This window comes from Talpa occidentalis, unplaced genomic scaffold (genome assembly GCF_014898055.3).
Source record: "Talpa occidentalis isolate TD23 unplaced genomic scaffold, MPIMG_talOcc4v2.1 talOcc4.11, whole genome shotgun sequence".
Classification (NCBI taxonomy): Eukaryota; Metazoa; Chordata; class Mammalia; order Eulipotyphla; family Talpidae; genus Talpa; species Talpa occidentalis.
In genome coordinates this window covers 13680750-13708533 of record NW_023601104.1, presented here as the reverse complement: position 1 = coordinate 13708533, position 27784 = coordinate 13680750, and the positions used below count along the sequence as shown (strand labels likewise).

The window sequence follows — 27784 nt, the reverse complement described above, 5'->3', positions numbered from 1 at the left end:
CAGCAGGCGGCAGGAGAGGTCTGCGCGCCATGTGGGGCCCTCCTCCAGTGGCCGGGGAGCATCCGGGGATCGAACCGGCGCTGCAGAGGCTGCAGGCAGCTTCGCAACCCAGCGCTTAACCGCTGCGCCACCGGGGAGGCCCTACTCTACCTGTTCTTATGGGTGTTAAAAACAGGTGAGAGGGCCTCCCTGGTGGTGCAAGGGGTTAACACGCAGCACTATGAAGCTATTTGCAGCAACTCCAACATGAGTTCAATGCCCGGCCAGGGAGGTGACCCACATGGCACAGCAGACCTCTCCTGACTTGCCCACTGCTCCCCTCAGCAATGTATTTCAGTCAATACACCTGTTTTATTCCCTGCTCTGTCTCTGGTGAATCTTCTCACCCACACATCTCTGGCCTGCACCCCAGTTCTTGTATGCATAAATAAATGAATCTTTAAAAAATAAATAGGGGGTGAGAGCAATAAAAGGAGCCCTCTATTCCCCCGGACAAACAAACCCCAAAGTTTTGACTTCCTTCTTCTTAGCCTGACTCCAACCTATCCATCCAATCTCAATGCTCATCATAATCTTTCAACCATTCAAAAAACGTTTACTGAGCCTCTTGCTAGATGCTGGCCACTGGGCTGGCACTGGGAAAAAGTGTTTCCTCACAGAGCTCTTAGACTCTAGTTTATAGACCTATAAATAGATCATGATACTGCAAAAGGAACTAATTCCCCTAGTGGGGTTAATAAACCTGTAGAGGACTTTGGTGTCAAGGAAAAGACTGAACTTTACTCTTTACACCATGATGCAAATGCCAGCAGAGCTGGGGAATTTTAAATATTTGTTGTTTGTCTTTTAAATATTTGTTGTATTCATGGTGCAATAGACCTCTCCTGTCTCACCTGCTGCTCCCCTCAGCAGTGTATTTCAGTCAGTTTGCCTGTTCTGTTCCCCACTCTGTCTCTGGTGAATCCTCTCTCCCCACCCCCACATCTCTGGCCTGTACCCCAGCTCTTGTATGCATAAATAAATACATGTTAAAATAAATAAATATTTGTTGTTTTTCTCTTTGCTTTTTCTCTTTTTTTTGGATGTTTTTGTTGATATTTTATAAAGCTTTTCCACATTGTTTAATTCTTTTAATTATAAAATTCATATTTGTTGTGAAAATTTCAGGCATTATAGGTAAAAATGAAGACAAAAATTAAAATCACCTGTTATCCTACCAGCCAAAGATAACCACTGCTAATGAATTGGTATTTGTCCCATGTGTTGTCTATTCAAATATAGATATAAATATGAATACATTTGTTTACTATGATAAGCAAAATCACAAAAAGATGTTTACAAAGATGTATTCATTCTGCATGCATTTCTTTGCAGTTTTTAATGTGATTATTTATCATAGATAATATATCTATTTCTTTAATAATAGAAACTTATATAGCCTTTTCACACTGTCATACTATTTCATTATATGAATATATCATACTTTTTCTGTCAAATCCTGCATTGGTGGGCCTCCCTGTTGGCACAAGGGGTTAAGCATCGCACTATGAAGCAATCCGCAGCCTCTGAAGCACAAGTTCTATCCCTGGCTGGCCAGGGAGCAACCCACAGGGTGTAGCAGACCTCTCCTGACTTGACCGCTGCTCCCCTCAGCAGTGTATTTCAGTCAGTCTGCCTGTTCTATTCCGCGCTCTGTCTCTGGTGAATCCTCTCACCCCCCACATCTCTGGCCTGTACCCCAGCTCTGTATGGATAAATAAATAAATCTTAAAAAAAAAAAAACAAATCCAGCATTGGGAATGTTCACAACTTTTCTGCATTAATAACCTATCCTACATGCACTGAAACTGCCTTCCAGAGGATTTATACAAGTTTATGCCCCACCATAGAATAAGAGAGGGTCCTCACCTTCCCACACCCTTCCAGGAGCTTGTTATTATGACTGAAAATGTGTATCTCTCATTTTCCTTTGTATTTTTGAAAGGCAGTTAGGTTAAGTATTTTTTCACATCGTTACTCTTCATTTGAGTTCTTGTTCTATGAATTTTCCATTCATGATTCTGTCAGCTGAAGTCCCCGTCACTGGGAATAGACAGTGCCTGATGTAGCAGAAAAGGAGTTTATTTTTAAAATATTTGTTATGGGCCTCCCTGGTGGCACAAGGGTTGAGCACAGCGCTATAAAGCTGTCTGTAGCCTCTGCAGCGCGGGTTCGATCCCTGGCCGGCCAGGGAGCTGCCCACATGATGCAGCAGACCTCTCCTGCCACCCGCTGCTCCCCTCAGCAGTGTACTTCGGTCCTTCTGCCTGTTCTGTTCCCCACTCTGTCTCTGGCAAATCCTCTCACCGCGCCCCCCCCACACACACACCTCTGGCCTGTATCCCAGTTCTTGTATGCATAAAAATAAATCTTAAAAAAATCAAATAAAATGTTAGACAAGCATCATCAATACACAAAGGTTAATTTTAGCATTCTCTCAACTTTATGTGGAATTAAAAATTTCCCGGGCCTCCCCGGTGGCGCAGCGGTTGAGCGCTGGGTTGCGAAGCTGCCCACAGCCTCTGCAGTGCGGGTTCGGTCTGGGGCTGCTCCCCGGCCACCGGAAGAGGGTCCCACATGGTGCACAGACCTCTCCTGCCGCCCGCTGCTCCCCTCAGCAGTGTACTTCGGTCTTTCTGCCTGCTCTGCTCCCCGCTCTGGCTCTGGTGAATTCTCTCACCCTCCCGCGCTTCTGACTGTATCCAGTGCTTGTATAAATAAATAAATAAATAATAAATAATAAATAAATAAATAAATAAATAAATAAATAAATACTTAAAAAAAAAATTCCCAAAGTATTAGGAGGAAGAGGGTCCCGAAGGGGCAGAAGCTCAGAGAGGTTCAGAAAGTGACTGAAATCAGCTCTAAATCTCTCCTTTTCTTGGGCTATGGTTTCAACTCTGAAGACAATTGCCATCATCACTTGAAGATTGTCTGCCAGTGATAGCCCCCTGGATCCCAACAGGATGTTGACAAGAGTGAGCCTGCCCCTGGACCAGCCACAGCCCCCCTGGACTACAACTTGTATCACACCACATCCTTGATGGTCTTCATGAAAATCAACTGCCAAGTTTAAAATAAAGCAAGGTAAAATATTGAAGTAAAATCTCATTTTTTGAACAAAGAAAGTCAGGTAGGGTATATTTGGTGGCAAATGAAGTTAGTGACTATATATATAGCATCATTTCTAAGAAGTGACTTTCTTTGAATTAATCCTGGATAATATGTGGGAATGAAAACAAGAGTAGAAAGTAATATATTACAGGCACAGACCTGTTGGGTATGAAAAGACATCCTGGAACCATCAGGAACATCAAATCTGGATTAAACAAATGTAGTCATATCCAAATTCTGCTTAGAGCATTTGAAGCTCATGATTGAAATAACAAAAGGAAGCAACTTTGATAGATTCAATTCTGGTCCACAAACAATTTAGTCGTCATGGTGGGATGTCAGTCAGTCAATTTTTATGTGAAACTACCTATTAGAAAATAAAGTAAAATTTAAAACTCCAGCTTCCTGCACTACCCAAAGAGGGATCTGTACAGCATTATTCTGGGTTCCTCTCATAACTTAATGGGAAACTTTCACAATGTCTGACTTGATGTTCTGCAAATGAAGATGTCCTCAAGTTCCCTGTAATAGGAACCCACTTAGGGGGCAACAGCCTTGACTTCTAAATGGAACAGTGCATCTACAGAAAGAAAAATGATGGCATATACATCACAAATTTGAAAAGAACCTGGGAGAAACTTCTGCTGTTGCTGCCATTGAAAACCCAGTCATGTTAAGTACCATATCATCCAAGAACACTAGTCAGTGAGTTGTGCCGAAATTTGTTGCAGCCACCCCAATTGCTGGCTGCTTCCTCCTGGAACCTTCAATAACCAGATCCAGGCAGCTTTCCAGAGGTCAAGGCTTCTGGTGGTTACTGACCACCAGCCTCTCACAGAGGCATCTTACGTTAACCTGCCTATAATAGCTCTATGTAACACAGTGTCTCCCTCATGCTTTGTGGGCATTGCTGTTCTGGCAACACAAGAGAGCTCCCTCAATGGATCTCAAGTGGTGGATGCTGGCCCAGGAAGTTCTGTGCATGTGTGGTACCATCTCCCAAGAACACCCATGCAGGTCAGGCCTGATCTCTACTTCTAAAGTGATCCCGAAGAGAGTGAAAAGAAAAAGCAGGCAGCTGCTGAGAAGGCTGTGATCCAAGAATGAACACATCTTGATATTTCCATGCTATGCCATGAGAAGAAAGAAGTAAAAATAGAGAGACTGAAGTCAGAGAATAGAGCACCACTGAAGTGCCCAGAGGGCACAGGATCCAAGAAGAGAGGTTGCATTTGAAGAGGTGGAGGCATTTTACAAATTTCCTTCCAGTATAAATTAAAATAGGTCAGCCCAGGTGACCTCTATTTTCTCAATAACTTATGAGATGAGGTTGACTGCTGAGACTAATGAGATGGGAGTTGTGTAGGGGCCTTGAGGACGATAATTATGTTTTACACTTGGGGATGATTAAAAGATTTGAGAGGAAGCTGAACAAAGAAAAGACTATCTGACTAATAATAATACTATCATTATTGGTCAGAGACTCTTCAGGAAACACAGTACTTTTGGGTGGGCTAACAGTCGAATTTTGTGAAGGGCATGTTTGACAAGGTGTGTCCAGGGTTAAGGGAAATTCATAAAGGATAGTGAAGCACCCTGGGGTTAGCAAGAGTGGGATGCGTTTACCACACTGAGGCTTCAGGAGGCAAGAGGAGAGAACAGATACAGATCTGAGAGAGAATGTTTATAGTTTGCGAGAGGGCTGCCAAACTGGAACCCATTATGGCACAAATGTTTTGGTTTTTGTTTTTTTTAAAGATTTATTTTTATTTATATATACAAGCACTGGGTACCGTCAGAAGCACGGGAGGGTGAGAGAATTCACCAGAGCCAGAGCGGGGAGCAGAGCAGGCAGAAGGACCGAAGTACACTGCTGAGGGGACAGCGGGCGGCAGGAGAGGTCTGTGCGCCATGTGGGACCCTCCTCCGGTGGCCGGGGAGCAGCCGGGGATCGAACTGGTGCCGCAGAGGCTGCGGGCAGCTTCGCAACCCAGCGCTCAACCGCTGTATGGCACAAATGTTTAAAGGAACTGCCATCTAGGAAGCCTTCTCTGTCTCCAGGTTCTGGTAACTGCTCCATCCACTTGCCCTTGACCTAAGGTGGTAATCGCCACCTATTGCCAGACCTCAGGTATTATATTATTCCTTATGACTGTACTATGTACTTTCTATACCTTTTTTAAATTTCCCTTTATTACAGTTCTTCTCAAATTACCCAATTTGAGTATGCTACTTCCTGCAGAAACCCTGACTTATTTTTATGTATTTTGAAAAGACTAATAATAAATAGACAATCTGGAAAGAATAAAAAAGGAGGAAATGATATATAAACAATGTTAAGAATAAAAGAGAGGACATGCTGCCGACAGCCAATGAAGTTCTCAGCTATGAACAAAGACTCAGAGTCTAAATGAATTTGCAGCAGGGGGAGGCTGGGGAGAGTGCCATTGAGAGCAGCTCTGCCTCTCACCCTCCCAGCCCAAGCTTTTATTAAAGATAGGAACAAAGGAACAAGAAAATAGCATGAAATTGTTTATGCTTATATAAATTAATAAATTACTGCTAGAATACGTTTTTTTTAAAATAGTAGGGAATATGCGCACAAGCCAGTAAGTCCTCAGAGAACAGGAGTCAATTCTGGGAAGTTCTGTTTACAGAACATCTGACCTCCTGGAACTCCCTAGGCAGAGTAAACAGGTACTCTCAGAAAACGCCAGCTCCCTTTAGGACAGCAGGCTCCCAACAGGAGCCAGTATACCTAGAGCATAAACCTGTGCTATTATGCCATGAACAACTTCAACATTATGCCAACAAATTTGAAAGCTTCCAAAATGTACAATCCCTAAAATATATATAGTTTAACAAAATAGCCTCAAGAAAAAAAACAAAATGGGAGTAGATCTACAGCCATCTAAGAACTGCAGTAAGAGGTTAAAAAATCTCCCCATAAAAATGGATCTGTCCTTAAGTGTTTTACTTGGAACATGTTAAAATTTTTAAATGTATCTTTTAGGGGCCTCTCTGGTGGCCTAGGGGTTAAGTCTCACTACTATCACCACTAAGGCCTGAGTTTGATCCCTAGCCAGGGAGCTAACCCACATGGTTCAGCAGACCTCTCCTGATTTGCCCCCTTCGCCCCTTAGTGGATTTCAGTAAATCCCCCTCTTCTGCTTCCCACTCTGTCTCTGGTAAATCCTCTCATCCCCTGGCTTATACCCCAGTTCTTCTATGCAATCAATCAATCAATCAATCAATAAATCTTTAAAAAAAAAACTAATAATCTATCTTTTATGTGGTCCAACTATCCTATTTACCTGTCCATACTTCTTATGCTATGAGGTCAGAATGGCATCTGCCTTATTTACTGCTGTAGCCTGGCATAGACTTGGCTTAAAATTAACATGGTTAAAATAAGGCACAGCACTAGAAAATCTAAGACATTAGTAGACATAAAGACTTCAGGTAAAAGTCACTAAGTCCCAAGCATAATTTCAAACAGCCGGGGCAGGGCTGCGAGTTCACCTGCTTTGGCACTGGTACAAGAAGTCCTTTTAGAATGAAAATCTGAATGCAGCAAACAGCTCTCCCTAAGACCTTGACCCTGCAGCAATCTAATAAATCATTTCTGGAACATTGAAATTCACCATTTGGCCCTTTTGTTAATAATACCAAAGTGAATTATTAGGGAGTTCTTCAGATAAATGTCTGACTAACATTACCAAAAAGGCCTGAACCCAATTCAGATATTTGAAAAACTTTTCAATAACTTTCAGGACTTAAATTCTCCCCATTCCTCTCCATATGGTTGTGACCTACAACAAAACTTTTGAAACAAATATATTTCTTTAAAGGAACCAAAATCATGGTCCCATTATCTTGACTATAACTTGCATTTTTGATGTAGAGAAATTAGCTTCATTTGTATTTTTATTCAGAGTTCTACAAAGCCACATACAGTTCAGCTGAACACAGGATGTGGGCACAGAATCCTGGATCACAGGGGTGTGGGGGGTGGTTGATGAGGCTCAGGTGGGTCTTAGATTTTTGCCTACCAACAGTATTGATGTGCTTGCTTTTTCCTGTTGTTTTGTTTTGTTTTGTTTTTACTGCTGAGTTTCTGAACCACTTTTCTACTAGCGCAGCCAAGAAGATATAAGTTGTTTCTGTGATTCATGCAAAAGTACTTCTATCATGAAGATATATATGGCTTCTAAATTCATAGGGATCCCTCATCAGTTAGAGCTGGGTAACTCACAAGACTCAGGAAGGACAAGTAGCAGCAGGTGGATAATAAGGCACCGCCCTGAAGTCTGAGACTTGGTTGTTAGGGACTCTAAGCATCCACCCAGGATTTTCCTATCCAATTTTGATGAAGCACAGCTACGAATTAAAGGGAACATAACATCACAAAGTTCCTGTGAAGGGTATGGAACATAGAGATTCTCCTTCTAAATATCTATTCCCGATGTCCATCTGCAAAAGTCATACTCACATCCTTGGATGGCTAAAAAATACAGTTTATTTCTCTTGCCCTTTCAAGGGTTTCCTAGTAGATGCTCTTATATGTCCTCCAGGATGCAGCTCTTGGGGGATGCTGGCCCTTTAAAAGGGGATCAGGGAAAGGGCTGGGGCTTTCAAAGCCCAGAGCAGCCAGCTAGCCCAGGCCCAGGCTGCCATGGCAAAGCTAATCAGAAAGGAAGGCAACAGGGAGGCGGTATGTATTAGCAGCCAGGCAGCTCTGCACTGCTGGAGTCTGGTGGTGTCTGGGTGGGAGTGCTTCTCCTCCAGTTCCTAGCCCCATCCCCTATTTCCCTTAAGAGGAAAGCCCCCCTAGAGATGGTGAGGTCAGAGGGTGGGGGTTTAGGGTCTGAAAGCCTATGTTCTGCCCTATCGCAGGTTTACCTTCCAGAGGATGACAATGCTGCCTCACCAGAAGAAACAGCCATGGAGGATGTCCACCAGCCTGCAAAGCCAAAATGCCTTGAAGGTATTACCAAAGGGGTCTGGGGTTGTGGAGACTGACTATTCTGGTTCAGTGGATGGGCATATGCTTGGGTGTCCAGAATCGCTGGGAGTGATTCCAAGCACTTCCACTTGCTAGCTACATCATCCTGGGTGACTGAGGTTGCTTTTCTGGGCCCCATTATAATAAAATTAGCAATAACAGCCTGGTCTGATTGTTGTGAAAGTTAAATGAACGCATCCATGTAAACCATCTTGCACACAGAAGGGTTAAATTGCAATGAGTCAGGGCAACGAACAGGAAGCCTGGTGGGGAAGGGAGGGTGGGTGGAGAAGCCCTTGGTGGTCGCTTATGAAGCGACTGGAGAGAGGATATAGAAAGCGGAGGTTGTTTGATAGCTGCCAAGTTCCATCTGCTCTAGTGAAGGACGGTTAGGGAACACCTAGTGTTGCAAGGTTGAGTTAAACTTAAGAAGAGGAGGCATTTGAAAATGCACTGAAGATGGTGCATAAACAGACATGCTACTGGGAAGCAGCCTCTAGATGAGACCACTCACACCTGTGCATCCAACTGCTTTCTTCTTAGGGCCCCGCTTAAACCCAGGCAAGTCTTGTGGCCAGTTGGCTCCTAAGGAAAAGCTGGTATCTGCTCCCCAATTGGAGGAAAATGAGGAGGAGGCAGAGGAAGAAGCTCTGGATCCAGATCTGGCCACAGCTCCAGACCTGGAGGAAGAGGGAGAGGAGGAGGAGGAGGAAGAGAATGAGAATGGTCTTGGCGATCCAGCTGTCCTCAGTGCTGTCCAGGACACCCAAGTACCATGGCAGGAGGGGGTGGGCAGGCGATTGTCCTCACTATCTGAGCTCGCACACTGTTGCTTAATAGTCCCTTCCTCTTCATCCCTAAGATAAGTTCTGGGCTAACAGTTTCTTCTTCAGGCTTGAGCTCAAGTAGGGACTCTGTTCTTCTGCCTCCTCCTGCCTCTCATTTAGTTTGAGACTGTCTTCACCCTAAAAGCACTGCACACTGCCCACAGTGCTGAAGGCAAGTCGTCTCGACCCTGGGCCCTGTTTCTCCACAGTCCGCTTCTCATATTGATTCCCTTGGAGTCCCGCAACCACTGGAGAGATACCAGGACTCCTATGTAGAAATGAAATGACTCAGGCCCTCCTTCAACCTACTCTTGAGATACCAGTCTTGCTTCCCCTCAGGGAGGAGAGGAGGCTGGCATAGCTGACTTTGAGAATGGAGAGACAGGCTGCCACTATCTTGGGTACTGGAAAAAGTTGACCCAGCTGCCTCCAAGGAAACAGATGAACATAGAAGACACCACAGAGGCTCGTGTGAGCCTGGGTTTTTTTTTCCCTTTGTCCCATTCTAGAAAGGTTTTCTGGGCCCTCCTGCCATCCAGGTACCTGGTGTGCTGGGGATGTCGCTCACATCCTCACACTTCCTATGGCAGGTGAGTAGCTCCCATTTCTCCATCCTGTGAGAAAATGATTAGATGCTGAGGAGGAGCATGCCAAGTGTCCCTTACTTCCATTATGTCCGGTCCAGTCTTGACCTTGCTCTTGAGATAGAACACCCAGTAGCAGTGTGGATAAGGGAGATGGGAGCCGCCCCTCGTGAGGGGAAGCTTGGGAAATGACAGACATGGTACTGGACAACTAGCCATTCATAGGAAAAAGGACAAACTAGATCCCTACTTCCACCTTACAAAATATTTCAGCAGATGAGCAGCACTGAGCTTAAGGCTAGAAAAAGCACCTGCCCTTCATTTAACTACGGAATGGGAACATGGTCTGAAGTAAAGAAACAGGAAATCCTGCATGGAGAATGAGGCAGGAATTGCGGCTCTGGGGAAGGCTTCAAATGAGTCAGTTAAGAGGCAGATGAGCACTGCCCCAGTAGCTGAAGACAACAGCCTGAGAAAAGACTGTCGCAGAGGGGAGAGAGGGAGTTGTTGACTCACTGACTGTAGGAAAAGCACATGCCCCGCCCACCCACCGCCGGTCAGTTCCTGAAGAGCTGCTCCTTGGGAGATGACCAAGACCTGTTGAAAACAGGGGTGGGGTCCACAGTCTGGCGCCCTTGCATCTGATTTGAAGCACCCCAGATAGCAAAATTTGGGGTAAACTGTTTGAAAAAGGCAGATGAATATACAGAGCAGGAAGGGCACCAGATGCAAGTGTAGCCTTCTGGTGGTGGGTGATGCCTTTCTCCCCGACTTTTTACTTTCCTCTCAGACCCTAGATTACCTGTTGCCAGTTCCTTTCCTGCCCTCGGTTCCCAGAACCAGCTCTCCAGCACGGCATTTTGGACCTCAATTGCCCTCGCCAGACCCAACTCTATTCTGCAGCTCGCTGACCTCATGGCACCCTAGGTTCAGGTACTGGTTGTGGGTGCCAGGCACTCCAGCATCCAGGATAGGCTGAGGTGTCAGAAGGTGGCTGAGGAGTGTTAGAGGCCATCTACCGGCTTCCACAACCTAAGAGAAATCTGAAGCAGAGTCTAGCCCTTCTCCCTCACAGATGAGGAAGTGAAAGCCCAGAGACTGGAAAAGAACTGGCATGGCAGAACTGAGCTCTAGGATTCAGAACTCCCCACAACCAGGCCAAAAGATTTACTGCAGCCAAATTGTAGGACTATATCTTGGAGGGAACATGAGCCCCATTAAGCTAGGATTATGATGTTTCATGTGACTGCATTTGGGGAGGCACATAGCAAAGATAGGAGTCCCTTAATTCCCAGCTGAGGTTACCAGAGGCTAACTGAATGGAGGTGATAGGGAGCTGAGCTCTTGTCGCCCAGCCCACATTTCTTTCTAAGTCTTCCCAGTCACCTGATCCAGCTCCACCCTCTGCACCAACGGATCTTGCAACAGCAGCGGAATCCAACACCAAGGTAAAGCCTGCAGAGGAACAGAAATGAGGGAAGCCGGTCTGCATGCTGGGATTTCCCTTGTGGGAGCCAGTCTGCATGCTGGGATTTCCCCTGTGACTAGGCCTCTCCCACAAAGTCCCTGCAGAGATAACTTGTCTTGTTGCCCACCTCTACACTCTCTCCCTCCTTCCCAAACAGCCCAACCCCCTGCTTACCATTTCTTGGGGAGTTTACTGCGGTAAGGGTGGGTAGGCCTAAAGGGAAGATCCTCCTGGCTTGAAGTCCCCCAGCCAAGAAGCCTTGGTCTCAGCAGCCAGACCCCTATGATAACATCATGACCCTGAAAGAGAAGGACTGGGTGATTAAAGTGCTGATGGCTCAGCTACAGAGTGAGAATCCCCACCTGGACGACTATTACTACCAGGTGAGCTAGTGGTGCTCTTCCAAACCTGACCTTGGGGTCAAATGGACCTGGACTTCTCTCTTCAACTCATGGGAATCATATGCATTCAGGTGGGAGAGGCAGAAGAGGGGGCATGTTTATAAAGTCGGCGTTCCAAGCTCATCCCCCTGTATTTTTCCATACTTCAACCCAACAGGATTAGAGCCAAATAGGATTATTTACAATTTCCCAGGCACATACAGGAAACAGGAGTTTCTGCATATGTGCATCTGATGGGGGTTGCTTCTGAGGAGTCCTTTCTATATTGAGGGTGCACATTAACTCAGCATCCTGTTCTCCAAATCCCCCCTTTGTCAGGATCACTGAAAATGAGATAGATTCATCGTCATGCTTTTTGGGCATTTCTCCTGAATGACAGAATTTGATTCAACTTCTCCCAGACAGTGGCTTTACTTTTAGCTTGACAGTTTCACAGATTTCTTTAAAAGATAGAGCTATTAAACAAACCCTTAGAAGTATAAAACTTGCTTAGAGGCCAAGTGCCAATGCACTCCTAGCAATGTTTTGGTACTTCAAGCTACTGATGGTCTTCATGCCATCAAGTAATGATTTTAGAAAGCACAGGTAGGGTCACATCATTAAAATGGGGAGGGGGAAAAGATAGGTGGTATGCAGTAATATAGAAATAATGCAGGAAGGTTGAAGATGCTTTAACATGCTTGTTTTTTTGCCTCTCTACTTTGCTCTCTACCTTTCCGGCAGAACTGGAGGTATATAGCTTTTCAGTTACCTTAGGGACCCCAAGACAGGTTCATGAGGCCCAGAGTACTAAAGGTGCTTTAGCACATGAGTGCTGGAAGGGCCTATTGGGCCAAGATTGCTTTTGGAATGAATGCTGTAGGAGGGGGCAGACAAAGAAGTTGTACTTGAGAACTCCAATTCTAAGTTTGAGAAGGTGAGTGTCCTTTTTTCTGTCCCCTGGACTCTCAGGAATATTATCAGAAACTAGAGAAGAACCAGGCAGATAAAGAGCTACTTGGACAAAGGAGCAAGGTTGAACCCCTAAAGCTGGTAACACCTTACATTCAGAAGGCAGAGGCTTATGAGTCAGGTAGGGCCAGGACTGATGCTCTGGGTTGGGCTGGATATCTGGGTGGAAAAGGGGAAGGCAGGGGAGGGTAAGATGCTGATTTTGATTCCTTTTATGCAGTGGTTCGAATCGAGGGGTCCCTGGGCCAGGTTGCTGTGTCAACGTGTTTTAGCCCTCGACGAGCTATTGATGCTGTGCCCCATGGAACTCAAGAGCAGGTAGAAGCACTGTCTTCCAGAAATTTCCTTCTCTCCTGTTTTGGAGAAAGGTTTGGAGCACTCTCATTCTTGAGTTCAGACTGTAACCTAAGAGTGAGGCAGAAGTATGATCAAACTTTGTGTCTAGCCTTTATAGTAAAGCCTTCAGCTTGCCTGAGGCCTGGGTTGCTGTTGTTAAGGGTCGAATGGCTGAAAGCAGGTGATTCTTTCTCCTAGGAGACAGGAGCTGCAAGCAGCCAGAGACTTCGGGCATTGTACCGGATTGAGAAGGTGAGATGGTGCCATAGGGGTGTTTCTTACTTGTGCTTGAGAGTGAGCTATTACTCAAGTTTACCTCTTTTTCCCCACCTTTGAATTCCTAGATGTTTCTTCAATTACTGGAGATAGAAGAGGGCCAGAAGGATAGGCTTCCACAACCTTGCTACCATCAGCAGCAAAGAAGCCAGGTTGAGAAACTCTTCCAGGCTTTAAAGACTCAGGAACAGAAAAATCTGGAGTAAGTATGGGAGGGTCACTCCTTGGGCCAAGAAAAGAAGGATCAGCAGACATTGCCTTTGCTTCTGCCCCTCTTTTCTGGGATGTCGCCCTCGCTACACAGAGCCCTGAAAATGCTCCCCCCACCTTCCCTTGTAGGGAGGCAGAAGATGGCCTTCTGCATGTGCTTGCTGTGAGGAAGGGGAAAATCCTAGTGGCTCGTCTGCTTCCCTTTCTGTCCCAGGATCGGGCTGTTAGCCTTCTTCTGGGTATCACCCAACATCTACCCTTCCTGATCAGGAGGGATGTGGCTGACCAGGTAGCGTGGCACTGAGTGAAGAAGAGCATGGCTTTGTGAGTGGATGAGGGCTCTCCTCTCTACTCCCCAGCCTCCCAGAGATGTCAGAGAAGCTGCTGGTTAGTGAGGGATGCTGACCCTATCACCCTCATAGGAGGGAGTTACCAAAAAAAAAAAAATACTATAGAAATAGCTGATAATCTCAAGTACAATGAACAGAAAACACACAGCTGTATGGTTGCACAGGTGTGTGCTATGGAGGTTTGAGAAGGACCCCTTGATCAACAGAGCTCCCATATCTACTTCTATGGAAAGGCATCCTAGAACAGGTGAGTATTAAAAAAAGTGTTAGGGATGGAGAGAGATGAGTAGTGATAGACCTGGAAAGTAAGGACCAGGAAGGTATCAAAGGCAGGTGAGCAAGAAAAGGTGTTGGAAGCTAGGTAGGAGAGGGCAGAGTTGTGGAGGAGGCTGAAAGGTGCTTCCTGACCTTTTGCAGGCCCTACAAATATTGTTCAAACCTCTGGGTAAATGTATCAGTCACTTAACCTTCCAGGAACTTCTCCAAGCACTCCAGGGACTAATGCTGCTATCTCCTGGATCCTCAGAGCGGCCCATCACTGTGGTGCTTCAGAATCAGGTAACATCCCAGATGTCCTACAGAGTGTGTCCCTTGCAAATGAATGCCCTCATCTCTACCTGACCCTCTGCAGGGCTCTTCAACTTCTAGAAAGCACTAGGAGCACCTGGAGAGCGTATCGAAATCAGTGCCATGGTCCCATCCCAGAGATTATTCAGTAGACCTGCATTGGTACCCATGCATCTGCTTTTCTAAGTTCTTTGATGCTGGTATACACAGACCTCTAGAGCAGAGGTCACCAAACCTTTTGATTGTATATCCCCTTTAGTCAATTCGGAACCATAACACTCGTGTATTTGTAAATGATATAATACTATTCGGTACATAATAGATAAAAGAAAGCTTTGAAAGATAATGACTAAAGTTCTATTACATATCTTATCCCAGTGAATTGTCCTTATGAACTCCCCAAGATCTCTGCCTAAAGTAATGCTTCTTTTTTTTTTTTTTTAAAGATTTTATTTTATTCATTTATACAAGCACTGGGTACAGTCAGAAGCGCGGGAGGGTGAGAGAATTCACCAGAGTGAGAGCGGGGAGCATAACAGGCAGACGAAGTACACTGCTGAGGGGAGCAGCGAGCGGCAGGAGTGGTCTGCGCGCCATGTGGGACCCTCGCCTGGTGGCCGGGGATCGAACTGGCGCTGCAGAGGCTGCGGGCAGCTTCGCAACCCAGTGCTCAACCGCTGCGCCACCGGGGAGGCCCAAGTAATGCTTCTTAAAGTGGGCTATACAAACTACCTGCTATTCATGGGCTGCATGCTATTCCTGGGCTTATTCCAAATTGACTCCAGGAAAAAGAGCCCCCAACTATGCATTCACTCAGCTCCCCAGAAGAATCTTCTGGAAATTTCAGAGCAGGAATTGCCTTGAAAGAGTTCTCCGGCCAGTGTCAAACCTGACAATTTATGGGTGTTAGATGCCATTTATACATGTGAACTTATCCTTTCAGTTGGGCAGACAGCAGGGTCAGGGAAATAGCAAATGCCTCCTGAGGGCTCCTTTTACTTTAAATACTCTTATCACTTGCAGTTTGGAATATCTTTGCTCTATGCCCTGCTGAGTCATGGAGAACAGCTGATAGCCATGGATTCTAATAAGGATCCCAACAGTGACCATACGTCTTGGTAAGATCATTAAAACCTTGTAAATACTACTTCAGTACCCCTGGGATGTGTAGGCTGAGCAGATAAAATTTCCTGAGGGCTGTATTCAAGCATTGGGGAGGATGGAGAAAGAGAGGTGCTGCTGTTCTGCCCTCCCCTCCCACTATAGTGCCTCAGGGTGTTGGTTTCCCAGGAGAGGTCATGCAACATAGTAATTAGAAGGACTCAAACAGAACTAAGTTTGAATTTTGGCTGTCACTTACAATGTAACATTGAGGCATGTATACTCATTTCTCTTAACCAATTTTCCTCATCTATAAACTGGAGATCTAGGAATGATGGTACTAATGATTTAAGAGCTCTTAAGATTAAATAAGATGTGTAAAGCACTAAGCATTGACTGGCACATAGCAAATATGCAAATGTTACCACTAATTGTTATGTGCACAGGAGTGATAGTGTTGGTAGATAGTGTTGAGCTTAGAGGTCTTTCCTGCATACATGCAAAGTCTAATGTGTTTCTCCTTTGCTCTTCAGGACAGACATGGTCATTCTGATTGCTTGGGAGATGGCTCAAATGCCTACAGCTTCTCTGGCAGAACCCTTAACTGTCCCCAGCAACCTTCTTCCCCTGTTCTGTCATCACGTGGACAAGCAACTGGTACAGCAGCTGGAAGCTAAGATGGAGTAAGTGACAGCAGAAATACATAGCCTTTTGTTCAAGTCCATTCTATGTTCTGTCACTTGCCTCTCTACTTAAACTATGTATGTATGGGGGATAACTTGTTTTTAGTAGTTGAAGACACTGTGGTATTTACTGAAAAACCAATCTATCTCAAGTTAGGGCCCTGTGGCCTGTTTCTTTAGCCAAACCTTTTAATTCCCATATGCTTTGGTCATTTAACATGCTAGTTATTTTGAGGGCTGGGATTAATTTGAAAAGTTGACTTGTTCAGGAAATATTTGAGAAGCATGAATAATGTGGAAATCTGTTCTCAGAATTTACTGCCTGTTGGAAAGAGTCAGATATTAATCAAATCACACAAACACTTTAAAATTAAAAACAGGAATTGTGGTTGTAGTTAACGTCTGTTCTCTTTGTAGGCTTGCCAGGATTTATTGATTTTGTTGTTCTGGAATACACATTGGGAAAGTTTAATCATTAGACATTAGCTGTATGGACTATGTCTACAGGAATCCAGGAAGTCTGACATTTCTTATGCCTTGATAGATCGGAGGACCCTTTCCATAAACCCAAATGATGGTACCTAAAAAGGCATGTCATATATTAAGTTATAAATAAAGATAATAGAATGATGTATTGAAACGTGTTTGTAAGTTAGGAGGTATAATGAAGGCATTTTTTAAAAAAAGATTTATTTATGCATAGAAGATCCGGGGTACAGGCCAGAGGTGTGAAGGGTGAGAGGATTCACCAGAGAAGAGAGTGGGGAGCAGAACAGGCATATCGACTGAAATACACTGCTGGGGGAGCAGCAGGCGAGCCAGGAGAGGTCTACTGTGCTATGCGAGTAGCTCCCTGGCCGGGGATAGAACTCATGCTGCAGTGGCTGCGGATAACTTCATAGGTTGTGTCTTAACCCCTTGTGCCACTAGGGAGGCCCATAATGAAGGCATTTTCTTTACCTGTGATTGCTATAAAAATGTCCTTCATATAAAGGACAAGGCCTTGTTATGTCCGAAGAGTAAGTCCTTAGAAATTGCTTCAAAATTACCCCCCCCACCCCACCCAACCCCCCGCCCCACCCCACCCCCCGCCCCTTTTTAAATAAAGTAGTCTGAGCTGACTATAAATATCTCCCCTGGGATATGAACTATTTGGTTTAACTTGACAAGGTCATACATATCAATAAACACTGGAGTGTCAATGAGCTAGGCACTGTTTTACATACAAGGGTAATGGTGTTGAGCAATGAGAAGTTCTGACCCAAAACAAAACAAAGCAAACCAGCAACTAGTGATAAATATCTTGGTGACAATAAAACTGGGTGATAAGTGACTAGTAGATGGGAAGGCCTGTCAATCCATGTAAAGGCACCAGTGAGCATAATGCCCCCAAAGTAAGAGTGAACGTGGTATGTTTTAAGAAGGGAAGTAGCACACAAGGGGCAACAAAGTGGGAGAGTGATGAAGTTGGAGAGAGGTAAACAGGGTATAGGTCTGTGATCCATCATTTAAAAACCCACAGTTGGTTGGCTGTTGTTTTTTTTTTTTTTTAACTCTAATGGGAAATAGGATTTTAAACAAAGTGGTTTAATGTGATTTTGTTTTTAGATCATTCTCCTGAATTGTTAGGGGAACAAGAAAGCAGAAAAATGTTAAGAGGTTTTTCTTCCGCAACAGCTTAGGCAGAAGTTAAAGAGCAGTGAAGGAAAGCAGAGAAAAATTTGGAATAGATCTTGGAAATGTTGATAAATGCTACTGAAAGGCACTGGGCGTGGCCTAGTGGTTAAACAAGGATTACTCTTAGGTATAAGTTATGGGTGCACCATACTGCAGTGGGAAAAGAGAAAAATGGGTTTTGTGGGGGCCAAACATTCATTTTAGACTCTTTGAGTCCTGTTGGAAATCCAAGTAGATAGAGCAAGTGGGTAACAGCAGTGTAGAGTTGAAGGGACAAGGTCAGTAATAAAGACACAAAAGCAGGGGCTATGGGTGTTAAGGAACAAATAGGAGAGGGATTATGTAGGGGGAAAGCCAATGCAGGAAATTGAGTTTTCAGTAAAACAGTGGGAAAGTAGGGAAGTGGTGTTACTGAAGTTAAAATTCTTTCAGAAAGGAAAGCTGGTTGTGGCACTGTGGAGATGGTTAAAAGATCTTGAAGGACAGCTGTAATGGAGATAGCAGCTTGAGTAAAAGGACTGAGGGGAAGAAGACATAATTTTAAGAGTCAATTTGGAATTTTCCAAAGGGGAAGCAGTGTGATTTGATAGTAGGTAGTGGCTGATATGTTATGGGAGGAGTTTTTAAAAGAATGACACAGCAATTCTGCATGATAGTGAAGTGCCCCCAAATAGGGGGAGAGAAAATGAAGGAGGGAAAAGAATAAGACAAAGGCCTAAACAGAAGAGTGGGAGTTAACGCACAAATGGATGAGTTGGCCTCTGACAGCCCTGTGACCCACACCGGATGGGGTACCTGCTATATAAGGTACTGCTAATTAGACCTTTTCAAAGGTCCCACGCCTCTCCTCATCCTTTTTCCCCTGCTCCCGCTGATGATCTTTTCTGAGAAAAGGTGTAGTGAAATGGGAACTCTACCACTTCCTCCCCCTTACCTCCCCTATTACCCTGTTGCAATGGACATATTTTTACAGGGCAGCGAGAGGGGCAGCCCAGACCCCCAAAACCTGCCTGCTCAAATGGGTTCTGCCATCCGCCGCATCAACACAAAACATGAGACTTTAATGGGAAGGAACTTTAATACAGTTAGGAAACAATACAGGAAAGGCAAAGAATCTTTTTTCTGAATCAAGCACCCAATGTTACCCGTCCCCTGGTGGGTAAAACTCCATCCGAATGGGATTGGCCGGGCCTCCCCAGTGGCACAGCAGTTGAGCGCTGGGTTGCAAAGCTGCCCGCAGCCTCTGCAGCACCGGTTGGATCCCCGGCTGCTCCCTGGTCACCGGAGGAGGGTCCCACATGGCGCGCAGACCTCTCCAGCCGCCCACTGCTCCCCTCAGCAGTGTACTTCGTCAGTCTGCCTGTTCTGCTCCCTGCTCTGGCTCTGGTGAATTCTCTCACCCTCCTGCGCTTCTGACTGTGCCCAGTGCTTGTATAAATAAAAAAAAAAAACAAACAAAAAACAAATGGGCTTGGCCCAGAGCAAGGCCTCAAAGCCTGCCACAAGTCTAAAGCACCCTCCAGTGGAGACCCACAGAAAAGGGTCAGAAACAACCAGACAAGCTCCGAAGGAAAAGAGCAAAATCAAGACAAAAACCACCATGGTTACCTCCCCACGGGTCTCACCCACATCTGTGTCACCCAGTCTACGACCAAAGGGCAAGTGTAGTTTATGTGTCTCTCGGCAACATGCGCCTCCTCCAGGTCTCCTGGCTCCATCCTGCTTCCTTCCTTCCTCATTCTCCTCAGCAGCTTCTTCGCTCCCTGCTCAGCTCCACCCTCCATTTGGGTGGGGCAGGGAGCCTGGAACCTCCCCCTTTCCTGGGGACCCCCCCTGTTACAATACGACTTGAACATTCAGGCCAACAACCTCACCATTCATCGCTCACGCAATCAAGGACGCTGCACTACCCTCGGGCCTGTAAACAAACCACCATAAAGTACCTCAAGAAAAGCATAGAGAGGTGGAATCCGGGTTCTAACAAGGGAGCTAGATTAAGAAAGCAAAGGATGATGTCACCGAGTGAGAGCAGCCACCACAGTCTGCCTCTTAAGCCCGCAAGGATGTCACGAGAGTTGCAGTGGGCTTGAGGCACACGCAGGTGAGGCGTAGCTGGTCTGACGGGCGCCGGCTCCACAGGTGGCCCCGGCGAGTCCCGAGGCAGCCAGCGCGCCTACCGCACTGCGCATGCCCACGACGCAGTTACGCGCAGGTGACCGGAAACAGGGCCAGACCAAGATGGCTGCGGGGAAGGCGGCCGGAAGTGCGGCCGCCGGCTGTAGCTGTTGCTTTGAAGCTATGGAGCGGGTTCTACCGATGTTGTTGGTGCCGGTGCCCGCCGACGCAAGCGGGCGCCTGGGATCCCGGGCGAAGTTGCACAAAGAACAGGAGGTTCTGGGGAGTCTGACGGCTGCAGGCAGCCTTCAGGTGCTTTCCTTGGCTCCGGGCGCCCGGGGCCGCGGTGGCTGCTGCCTGGACGGCCCGTTTCGGCAGTAAGTGCTGTAGGAGCTGCGCAGGGTTGCGAAGTTCGGGCCCTCGCCTTGGCTGGTCCCACTGTTGCCCTCTGACATGGAGGTAGCGGGAGGGGTGACCGCGCGGCTCCCGCCCGGCGCCCTTTCCCGGCGCGCGGCCTCGCTTCCGGGTTCCGGGTGGGCGGGGAGCGCGGCCCGCTGAGGCGCTGCCCCTGGTCCCCCCCAGAGAGGGTTACCCTGCACCCCGCTCTGTGCGTGTCGCTCCGTGAAAGATGCCAGCCGGGGTCATTTCTAAGTGGAATTTTCCTGCTACCTTTTTCTTGTCCCTGAAACAACTACCGATTTACTTCACTTAAGGGTGTTATTTTTTTCTCCTTCAAGGACAAAGTGTAGTTTGTTTATTCACTCAACATTAAGCACTTATGTTCACCTAGAAGCAGTGTCTTTTTTTTTTTTTAATATTTATTTATTTATACAAGCACTGGGTACAGTCAGAAGCGCGGGAGGGTGAGAGAATTCACCAGAGCCAGAGCGGGGAGCAGAGCAGGCAGAAGGACCGAAGTACACTGCTGAGGGGAGCAGCGGGCGGCAGGAGAGGCCTGTGCGCCAAGTGGGACCCTCACTCGGTGGCTGGGTATCGAACCGGTGCTACAGAGGCTGCAGGCAGCTTCGCAGCCTAGTGCTCCACCGCTGTGCCACCTGTGAGGCCCTATAGAGAAATTTTTTTAAAGATGAAAGTTTATCAGCATTGTTGCCTCATCTCGTTGCATTGTTTTCAGATTTGGGGCTCTTATTTTTAAAATGTAATTTAATAAAATTTTATTTGAAGGTGTAGCAGCATTACTTCCCCTCCCCCGCTCCTGTAAGCCACTGCAGCACATTGACATCTGTACTGCTTTAAAAATTCTGTAACTGTGCTGTCCTCTATAGTTGCTGTTAGCCACATATAACTAAAATTTTGCTCCTCATTTGCAGCACCTACATTTCAAGTGCTCAGTAGCCATATGTGACTGTTGATGACTGTACTGATCAGTGCAAATAAATAGACACAGAGTAATAGAAAGTTCTATTGAACAGTGCCATTTTATAATACACCATTTGATTCTTCAAAGTTTAGAAATACAAATAACCACTTTTCTTACGTCATGTAAAGTACTTAAGTTAGCAAACACCTGTTTTGTTCATTGTGAACACCACCTCATATAAATACCCATATTGGTTGTTGAAACTTGATCTTGACATTTCCTTTAAACAATATTTAGGATTTAGGATAAATAAAACAACCATCATTTCTTGCTCCTTATCCCCTTTTTACCACACACTCCTATATTTTTATGTTATCAAGAAGGAAGCTAAAGGGGAAGAAGCAGGACACTCTAAAGAAGTTTACATTCACTTAAGTTGGGTGTAGAGTTGATGCTTCCAAGTAAACTAAAGAACTGTTCTCTGTTCATTCTACCCTTTTCCCTTTCCTTTGTTGTTAAATATTATTGTGGATATAGCAAAATCAACAAACAACTATGAACCAGAGACACTCTATGGGGAGTGGGGGGCGGGGAAAGGAGGGATTGGGGTCAAAATAAGGGGATTGTAATTGTATGGAGAATATAAAAATAAAATTTAAATTAAAAAAAATTACATAGAGGGCCTCCCCGGTGGCACAGCGGTTGAGCGCTGGGTTGCGAAGCTGCCCGCGGCCTCTGCGACGCCGGTTCGATCCCCGGCTGCTCCCCAGCCACCGGAGGAGGGTCCCACATGGCGCGCAGACCTCTCCTGCCGCCCGCTGCTCCCCTCAGCAGTGTACTTCGGTCCTTCTGCCTGCTCTGCTCCCTGCTCTGGCTCTGGTGAATTCTCTCACCCTCCCGCGTTTCTGACTGTACCCAGTGCTTGTATAAATAAATAAATAAATCTTAAAAAAAAAAAAATTACATAGAAATTGGCAAAAAATAAATAAAAGTTCCCAAATCTCAAAATAAATAAATAAATAAAAGACATTAAACTGCTTTAAAAAAAAATTATTGTGGATATAGGCTATAATAAACTTTTTTCTTAGCTTTGTATGGGAGGATTCTCATAACAGCACACCAGCAGACAAGCCCAGACTGCTCGCTGTTAGTGAAAATTATGAACTGCTCATATATGAATTTAATTTGAAAGATGGAAGATGTGATGCAACCGTTCAGTGGAGCTGTAGTGAGGAGACATTACAAAAGCTTATTGAAGATCACAATATCAGTAAGTATTTACAGGAGGTCTTGCAGTACTTTTACATCTGACGTTATATAACTTTATGTATTTCAAAAAAAGTTCTTACAGAGGTGAAATCAGGGAGAGAGATCTGCCTTGTCCATTATTGTAACCACTAGCCACATGGGCTATTGAGCACATAAAATATGGATACTGAATTTCTTCAGGTGTCAAGTACATACATTCAAACTAGAGCTTGAACACTTAGTGCTAAAAAATAAAATGCCTCATTAATGGTTTTTTGTATTAATTACATGTTGATAGGATATTTTGGATGCGGTGAAATAAAAAATGTATTCAAATTAATTTCACCTTTAAGTGCTTTAATGCTTTTTCTTAAATTTTTTTCACCAAAGTAACAATTGCGTATAACATTGTGTAGATTTCAATTGCACAGCATTATAAATCAGTATCTCTGTATGCTATGTTATGTTTGCCACCAAAGTCTTGTCCATCCTTCACTATTCACTATATAGTTGACCCCTCTTACTTGATTTACCCACCTCCCTTACCTTGCTATGTTCTGAGAGTTTTTGTTTGTTTTATTTGTTCATTGTTTCTTCAGTGCAACTGGAAAATTTCAAATTCAGCATGTGGCTCACATTTGTGGCAGGTACTACATTTCTATTGGACAGTGCTGGTCTGGGCTGGTTACAGAGCTCTTTACTATTGATATGTCCTCTCCTGAGGGCTGCTGGAAGCTGAAATCAGAATACTCAGAGTTTTTTTTTTTTTAAGGCAGTAACATACTCCTCACCCATACAAACTGCTTTTTGTGTGTGTGTGTGGGGGGGGGTCCGATGGTAAATAAGCTTTTTTGAATCTTCTGGTTCCTATCAGATTGGCCCCAAACAGAAGGGACAGAGACATTTTAGGCCATCTTTATTTACCCCTTTATCTACCTTCCAATGACCACATGCTTAGATGGGTGTATTGGCAATAATTGGCTAGAGTTGAACTAAGTTATGTACTGCTTTTTTGATTTATTTGTTTATGTTATGTTTACAAAATCCTTTTTACTGGTTGTATGATCCATGAGTTTGAAATAATATCCTTTTGTTTTATAGGTACTTCCATATTATTTTTGAAAATTCTGTCATTTCAAAATAACACATCCTTGCTATTCATCAACAAATGTATCATCCTACACCTTATATTTCCTGAAAGAGATGCTGAAATTAGAGTACTCAACTGTTTCACATTACCCTTGCCTGCACAGGCAGTGGATAGGATTATTGACACGCAGCTCTGCAGAGGAATTCTTTTTGTTTTGAGTAGTTTGGGCTGGATCTGTATCCTTGGCATTTAAAGATCCGATTGGCAGAGAAGAACAATACCTAGAAAGGTGAGCACTTTTAAGCTGGTAGTTTTAGGGACTGGGGTGTAGATAAAATGGTTAATTTTTCAGTAAAACGTTTCAGGGATAAAGTTTTCATGAACTTAAAACCCAATTATATTGCCTTATAGTTCATTTAAATATTTTCTAGTATATACATATATTTCATCATGGTTATAATCATCCAAGTTATTGTGTTCTAATACTTGGCATTACTCACTTGTTCAAAATATGCTCACTAAATAATCTATTTTGCACTTGTTCTGGGAAGGATTTGGGTGCTTGCTTATGAGACATTTTTATATATGAATATAAATTACCTCTTATCTCTAAAGATAATTCTGTCATATCAGCGAATCATATTTTGCTTAACCATTTTAGATTTGGTTTTGGAAAATATTACAGGTTTTTTTCTCTAGCAAATCTAAATTTCATCATCAAAATTATTTTGAAGACTTGAAAAATGATCCCTTATGACTTTAAAATTTTCATTTTTTAATTGAAGAATGTTTTTTTTCTGTTTTAGGTAATCAATAGCCTGTACTAAAATTTCTTTGGTAAAAATATTGTAAAATACTAGATTAACTTTATTTTGTTGCCACGTTATATAGTTGTGTTGTCCAACATGGTAGTCAATAGGTATATGATTACTGAGCACTTGAAATTGGCTAGCATGACTAAGGAACTGAATTCTTCACTTTATATTAAATTTAAAAGCTGATACTTGATTCAGTTATTAGAGAACTTTAAATATGCACAGAACAACTTTGGTTGTTTCAAGTTCTTAAATGTAAATTTTATGAAGTCTAAATACAAATCAGATATTTCCAGTGAAAATTTAATGTTCACATTGAGAGTGCTTTAGGTGTAAAATCCCAGATTTTGAACACTTACATAACAAATGAAAATATTTCATATTTCATTTGAAAATTTGAAATTTGAAATGAAAATTTGAAAATATTTCAAATTTTTGTATTACATTTTGAGATAATTTGGTAGGCTAAATGGGATATATTAAAAATAGGTTTCTTTGTACTTTTTAAATAAGGTTACTAGAAAATTTATAACGACAAATGAGTCACATTGTATTTCTCTTGGGCAGCTCTGTGGAAACATTAGCAGTGTCTGAGGGCCTGGCACGGAGTGGGTATTCACTAACTATTGTTGAATGAATTCTATCAGGTGGCTTATTGAGCTACTAACTTCACAATCACCTGGTTACTAAAATGAAGGCTGCTTTAGTGTTCTATCTTCTGTTACTCTACTACAAGGATGGAGTAATGAAGTCTATAGCTTTACCCTGTCTTGTGTTTTAAATGGTCAGGCATACTTAAGACTGGCATTTTCTTTAACTCTAACTCAAAGATATTTTTGACATCGTGGATGGTACACATGTAGCTCATGTGGATTTAGCACTTCACCAAGAAGATATGTGTAATGAGCAGCAACAGGAGCCAGCCAAGATTTCTTCCTTTTCTTCGCTGAAAGTATCTCAAGATCTAGATGTTGCAGTGATTGTCAGCTCCTCCAACTCTGCAGTTGCTCTTAACTTAAACTTGTATTTCAGGTATGTAGACTATTGGGATTTCTAAGGACCAGAAGAGTTAAAAATGTACTTGTTAGCTTGCTTTATTTTACCAGTTTTCTCTATTCAGTTAGATCATGTTCTAGATACTACATAATTAAGGTTGTTACCACATAGTAATTGTGCAAATGCTCTCTGGCCCTTTTCACTTTGTATATCAAGTTTTGGTTTTGATTTATATGATATACTATTATATATAGCTAATATCATTTAAGTAAAAAAGTAATCAAGAAAAATTTTAAAAGTCTTTGGCCATTATACAGTATCTACTCACTTCTCACCCCGCATTAGGGTATAAGAGAAATAGCGTTTACTTGGTGTTAGAATTCCAGGGTCCTAGATGCTTTGGGTATCACTATTCTCTCAAAAGAGTCTGACAAGATATATTAAGCTAGCTTTCTCCAGCTGAGGACTTTCTCAGGTGTTTCCCTTTCCCTTGAAGGGACCAAACTTGTGACTATCTAAATTATCAAAAATTGATTGCCCCATGTGATGCTTTTTGATTTAGATATTCTAGTTGCTTCTGCTTTTGTAACGTTTGAGTGGAGATGGTATATATGAGAGTATATGTGCGTCCACACACAGAACCTATTCATTGCAACTTGCTTATCTAAAAGTAGGCCAGTCTGGGGGCCTCCCTGGTGGCCTAAGGGTTAAATCTCAGAGCTATCACCGCTACAGCAAGGGAAGTAACCCACATTTGGTGCAGCAGACCTTTCCTATCTTGCCCACTGCTCCCCTTAGCAATGTATTTCAGTTGATCTGCCTGTTCTGTTCCCCACTCTGTCGCTGGTGAATCCTTTCACCCCCCAATATGTCTGTCCTACACCCCAGTTCCTCTATGCATAAATAAATCTTTAAAAAAAAAAGGAAAATAAAAGTAGGCCATTTTATATTTTATGACTTCCAGTATTGAAGGCCATTCAAAAATATTGGGGGTTTTTGGTCCCAATTTAATATGAGATGAGATAAACAAATCCTTGAGTAATTAGGATTATACTATACTTAGGTGAGGTTTATTGATTATTCATGTCACCAAAAAGGGTAACTCCATTTTTACCTACCTACTAAAGCTTTTTTATCGCTATGATTTTTAAAATTTAAGTAGGCTTTTAATGCTTTTTTTTAAAAAAATTTTTGAGCAGGAATAATTAGCAAATTCTGTTGGTGTGCTTGTTATTGGTACAACGCTTTTACTGACTAAAATGTACCTTCTATCTGTAGAGTTCCCCCTTTGTCATCCACCTTGGAAAACAATTTTACAGGTGAGAAGGAAGGAAAGTCTACTCAGCTACTTTGGCCCTTAAGTGTTAGGTTCGAGTCCTGTGAATGGGCAAGACCCAAGGACATTCTGAGAGAGTAACCTGCACATTCCTTTGAGATTTTACTGAACTCAGCTACTGTAACATCAGCCAAAAAAGAGCTACTGCTCTGTTCCCTGTAGTAAATTTGGGAATCTGTCCCGTCTAACTGAGTGGTGTCTATTAATTATTTACATGAATGCTCTTAAACTGGTATAATTTCTGTGGAGTTGCTCTGAAATGTTTGTTTTTTTAAGATTTATTTATTTATGCATGCAAGAACTGGGGTCTAGGCCAGAGAGGTGGGGGAGGGGTGGGGAGCAGAACAGGTGAATCTACTGAAATACACTGCTGAGGGGAGCAGTGGGTGAGACAGGAGAGGTCTGCTGCGCCATGTGGATTAACTTCCTGGCTGGGGATCTAACTTATGCCACAGTGACTGGCGATAGCTTGACAGTGCTGAGACTTTAACCCCTGTGCCACCAAGGAGGTCCTGAAATCTGAGTATTTTTATCTTTCCTGTCACCTGGCCCTAGCTTTTCTTTCCTGACATGCAATATCATTCCCCCATTTTTATTTTATCAAGTCCTATTCATTCTTTTTTTTTTTTTTAAAGATTTATTTATTTATTTATTTACTAATTTATTCATACAAGCACTGGGTACAGTCAGAAGCGCAGGAGGGTGAGAGAATTCACCAGAGCCAGAGCGGGGAGCAGAGCAGGCAGATCAACGAAATACACTGCTGAGAGGAGCAGCAGGTGCAGCAGGAGAGGTCTGCGCGCCATGTGGGACCCTCGCTGGGGGCTGGGGATCGAACCGGCGCTGCAGAGGCTGCATGCAGCTTCGCAGCCCAGCGCTCAACCGCTGTGCCACCAGGGGAGGCCCCCTATTCATTCTTTTTTTTTTTAAAGATTGATTTATTGGGCCTCCCTGGTGGCACCGTTGGTTGAGTGCCACACTGTGACGCTGTCCGCAGCCTCCACAGCGCGGGTTCAATCCGGGCCAGCCAGCGAGATCCTACATGGCGAAACAGACCTTTCCTGTCTCGCCCGCTGCTCCCCTCAGCAGTGTATTTCATCAGTCTGCCTGTTCTGTTCCCTGCTCTGCCTCTGGTGAATCCTCTCACCCTCCCACACATCTGACCTGTAGCCTAGTTCTTGTATAAATAAATCTTTAAAAAAATATGCATACAAGAACTGGGGTACAGGCCAGAGATGGGGGTGGTGGTGAGAGGATTCACCAGAGACAGAGTG

At 44.0% G+C, this 27784-nt stretch overlaps 2 protein-coding genes across 4 annotated transcripts in view; both read left to right on the top strand.

Moving 5' to 3' along the window:
- The first annotated feature begins 7806 nt into the window (after positions 1-7806).
- Positions 7807-16538, top strand: PATL2 (PAT1 homolog 2). Of its 3 annotated transcripts, none has more exons than XM_037502392.1 (16): positions 7807-7867; positions 8050-8140; positions 8702-8928; positions 9495-9575; positions 10360-10502; positions 10943-11017; positions 11279-11420; positions 12390-12510; positions 12610-12707; positions 12924-12977; positions 13070-13203; positions 13341-13500; positions 13979-14119; positions 15152-15246; positions 15763-15912; positions 16330-16538. In XM_037502392.1, the coding sequence occupies exons 1-16, from the start codon at positions 7829-7831 to the stop codon at positions 16346-16348; spliced, it is 1770 nt and encodes a 589-aa protein (XP_037358289.1). In that variant the 5' UTR covers positions 7807-7828; the 3' UTR covers positions 16349-16538. The 3 variants fall into 3 exon arrangements, with proteins under 3 accessions (XP_037358289.1, XP_037358290.1, XP_037358288.1); XM_037502393.1 differs by having other exon boundaries at positions 8702-8946; positions 14036-14119; XM_037502391.1 differs by having other exon boundaries at positions 8702-8946.
- Positions 16539-19802: 3264 nt separating this feature from the next.
- Positions 19803-27784, top strand: part of SPG11 (SPG11 vesicle trafficking associated, spatacsin) — a 70661-nt gene continuing 62679 nt past the window's right edge. The window contains exons 1-4 of the mRNA XM_037502390.2: positions 19803-20081; positions 22114-22295; positions 23375-23599; positions 25009-25210. Coding sequence (XP_037358287.1) covers positions 19828-20081; positions 22114-22295; positions 23375-23599; positions 25009-25210 — 863 coding nt within the window. The 5' untranslated portion in view covers positions 19803-19827. The remainder of the gene's footprint in view (positions 20082-22113; positions 22296-23374; positions 23600-25008; positions 25211-27784) is intronic.

Bases quoted from the DNA above. Each gene is read 5' to 3' on its own strand.
- PATL2 (XM_037502391.1), top strand. From the start codon at position 7,829: ATGGCAAAGCTAATCAGAAAGGAAGGCAACAGGGAGGCG. The intron at 7,868-8,049 runs GTATGTATTAGC...GCCCTATCGCAG, and splicing joins AGGAAGGCAACAGGGAGGCG to GTTTACCTTCCAGAGGATGA. The intron at 8,947-9,494 runs GTGGGCAGGCGA...GTCCCATTCTAG, and splicing joins AAGTACCATGGCAGGAGGGG to AAAGGTTTTCTGGGCCCTCC.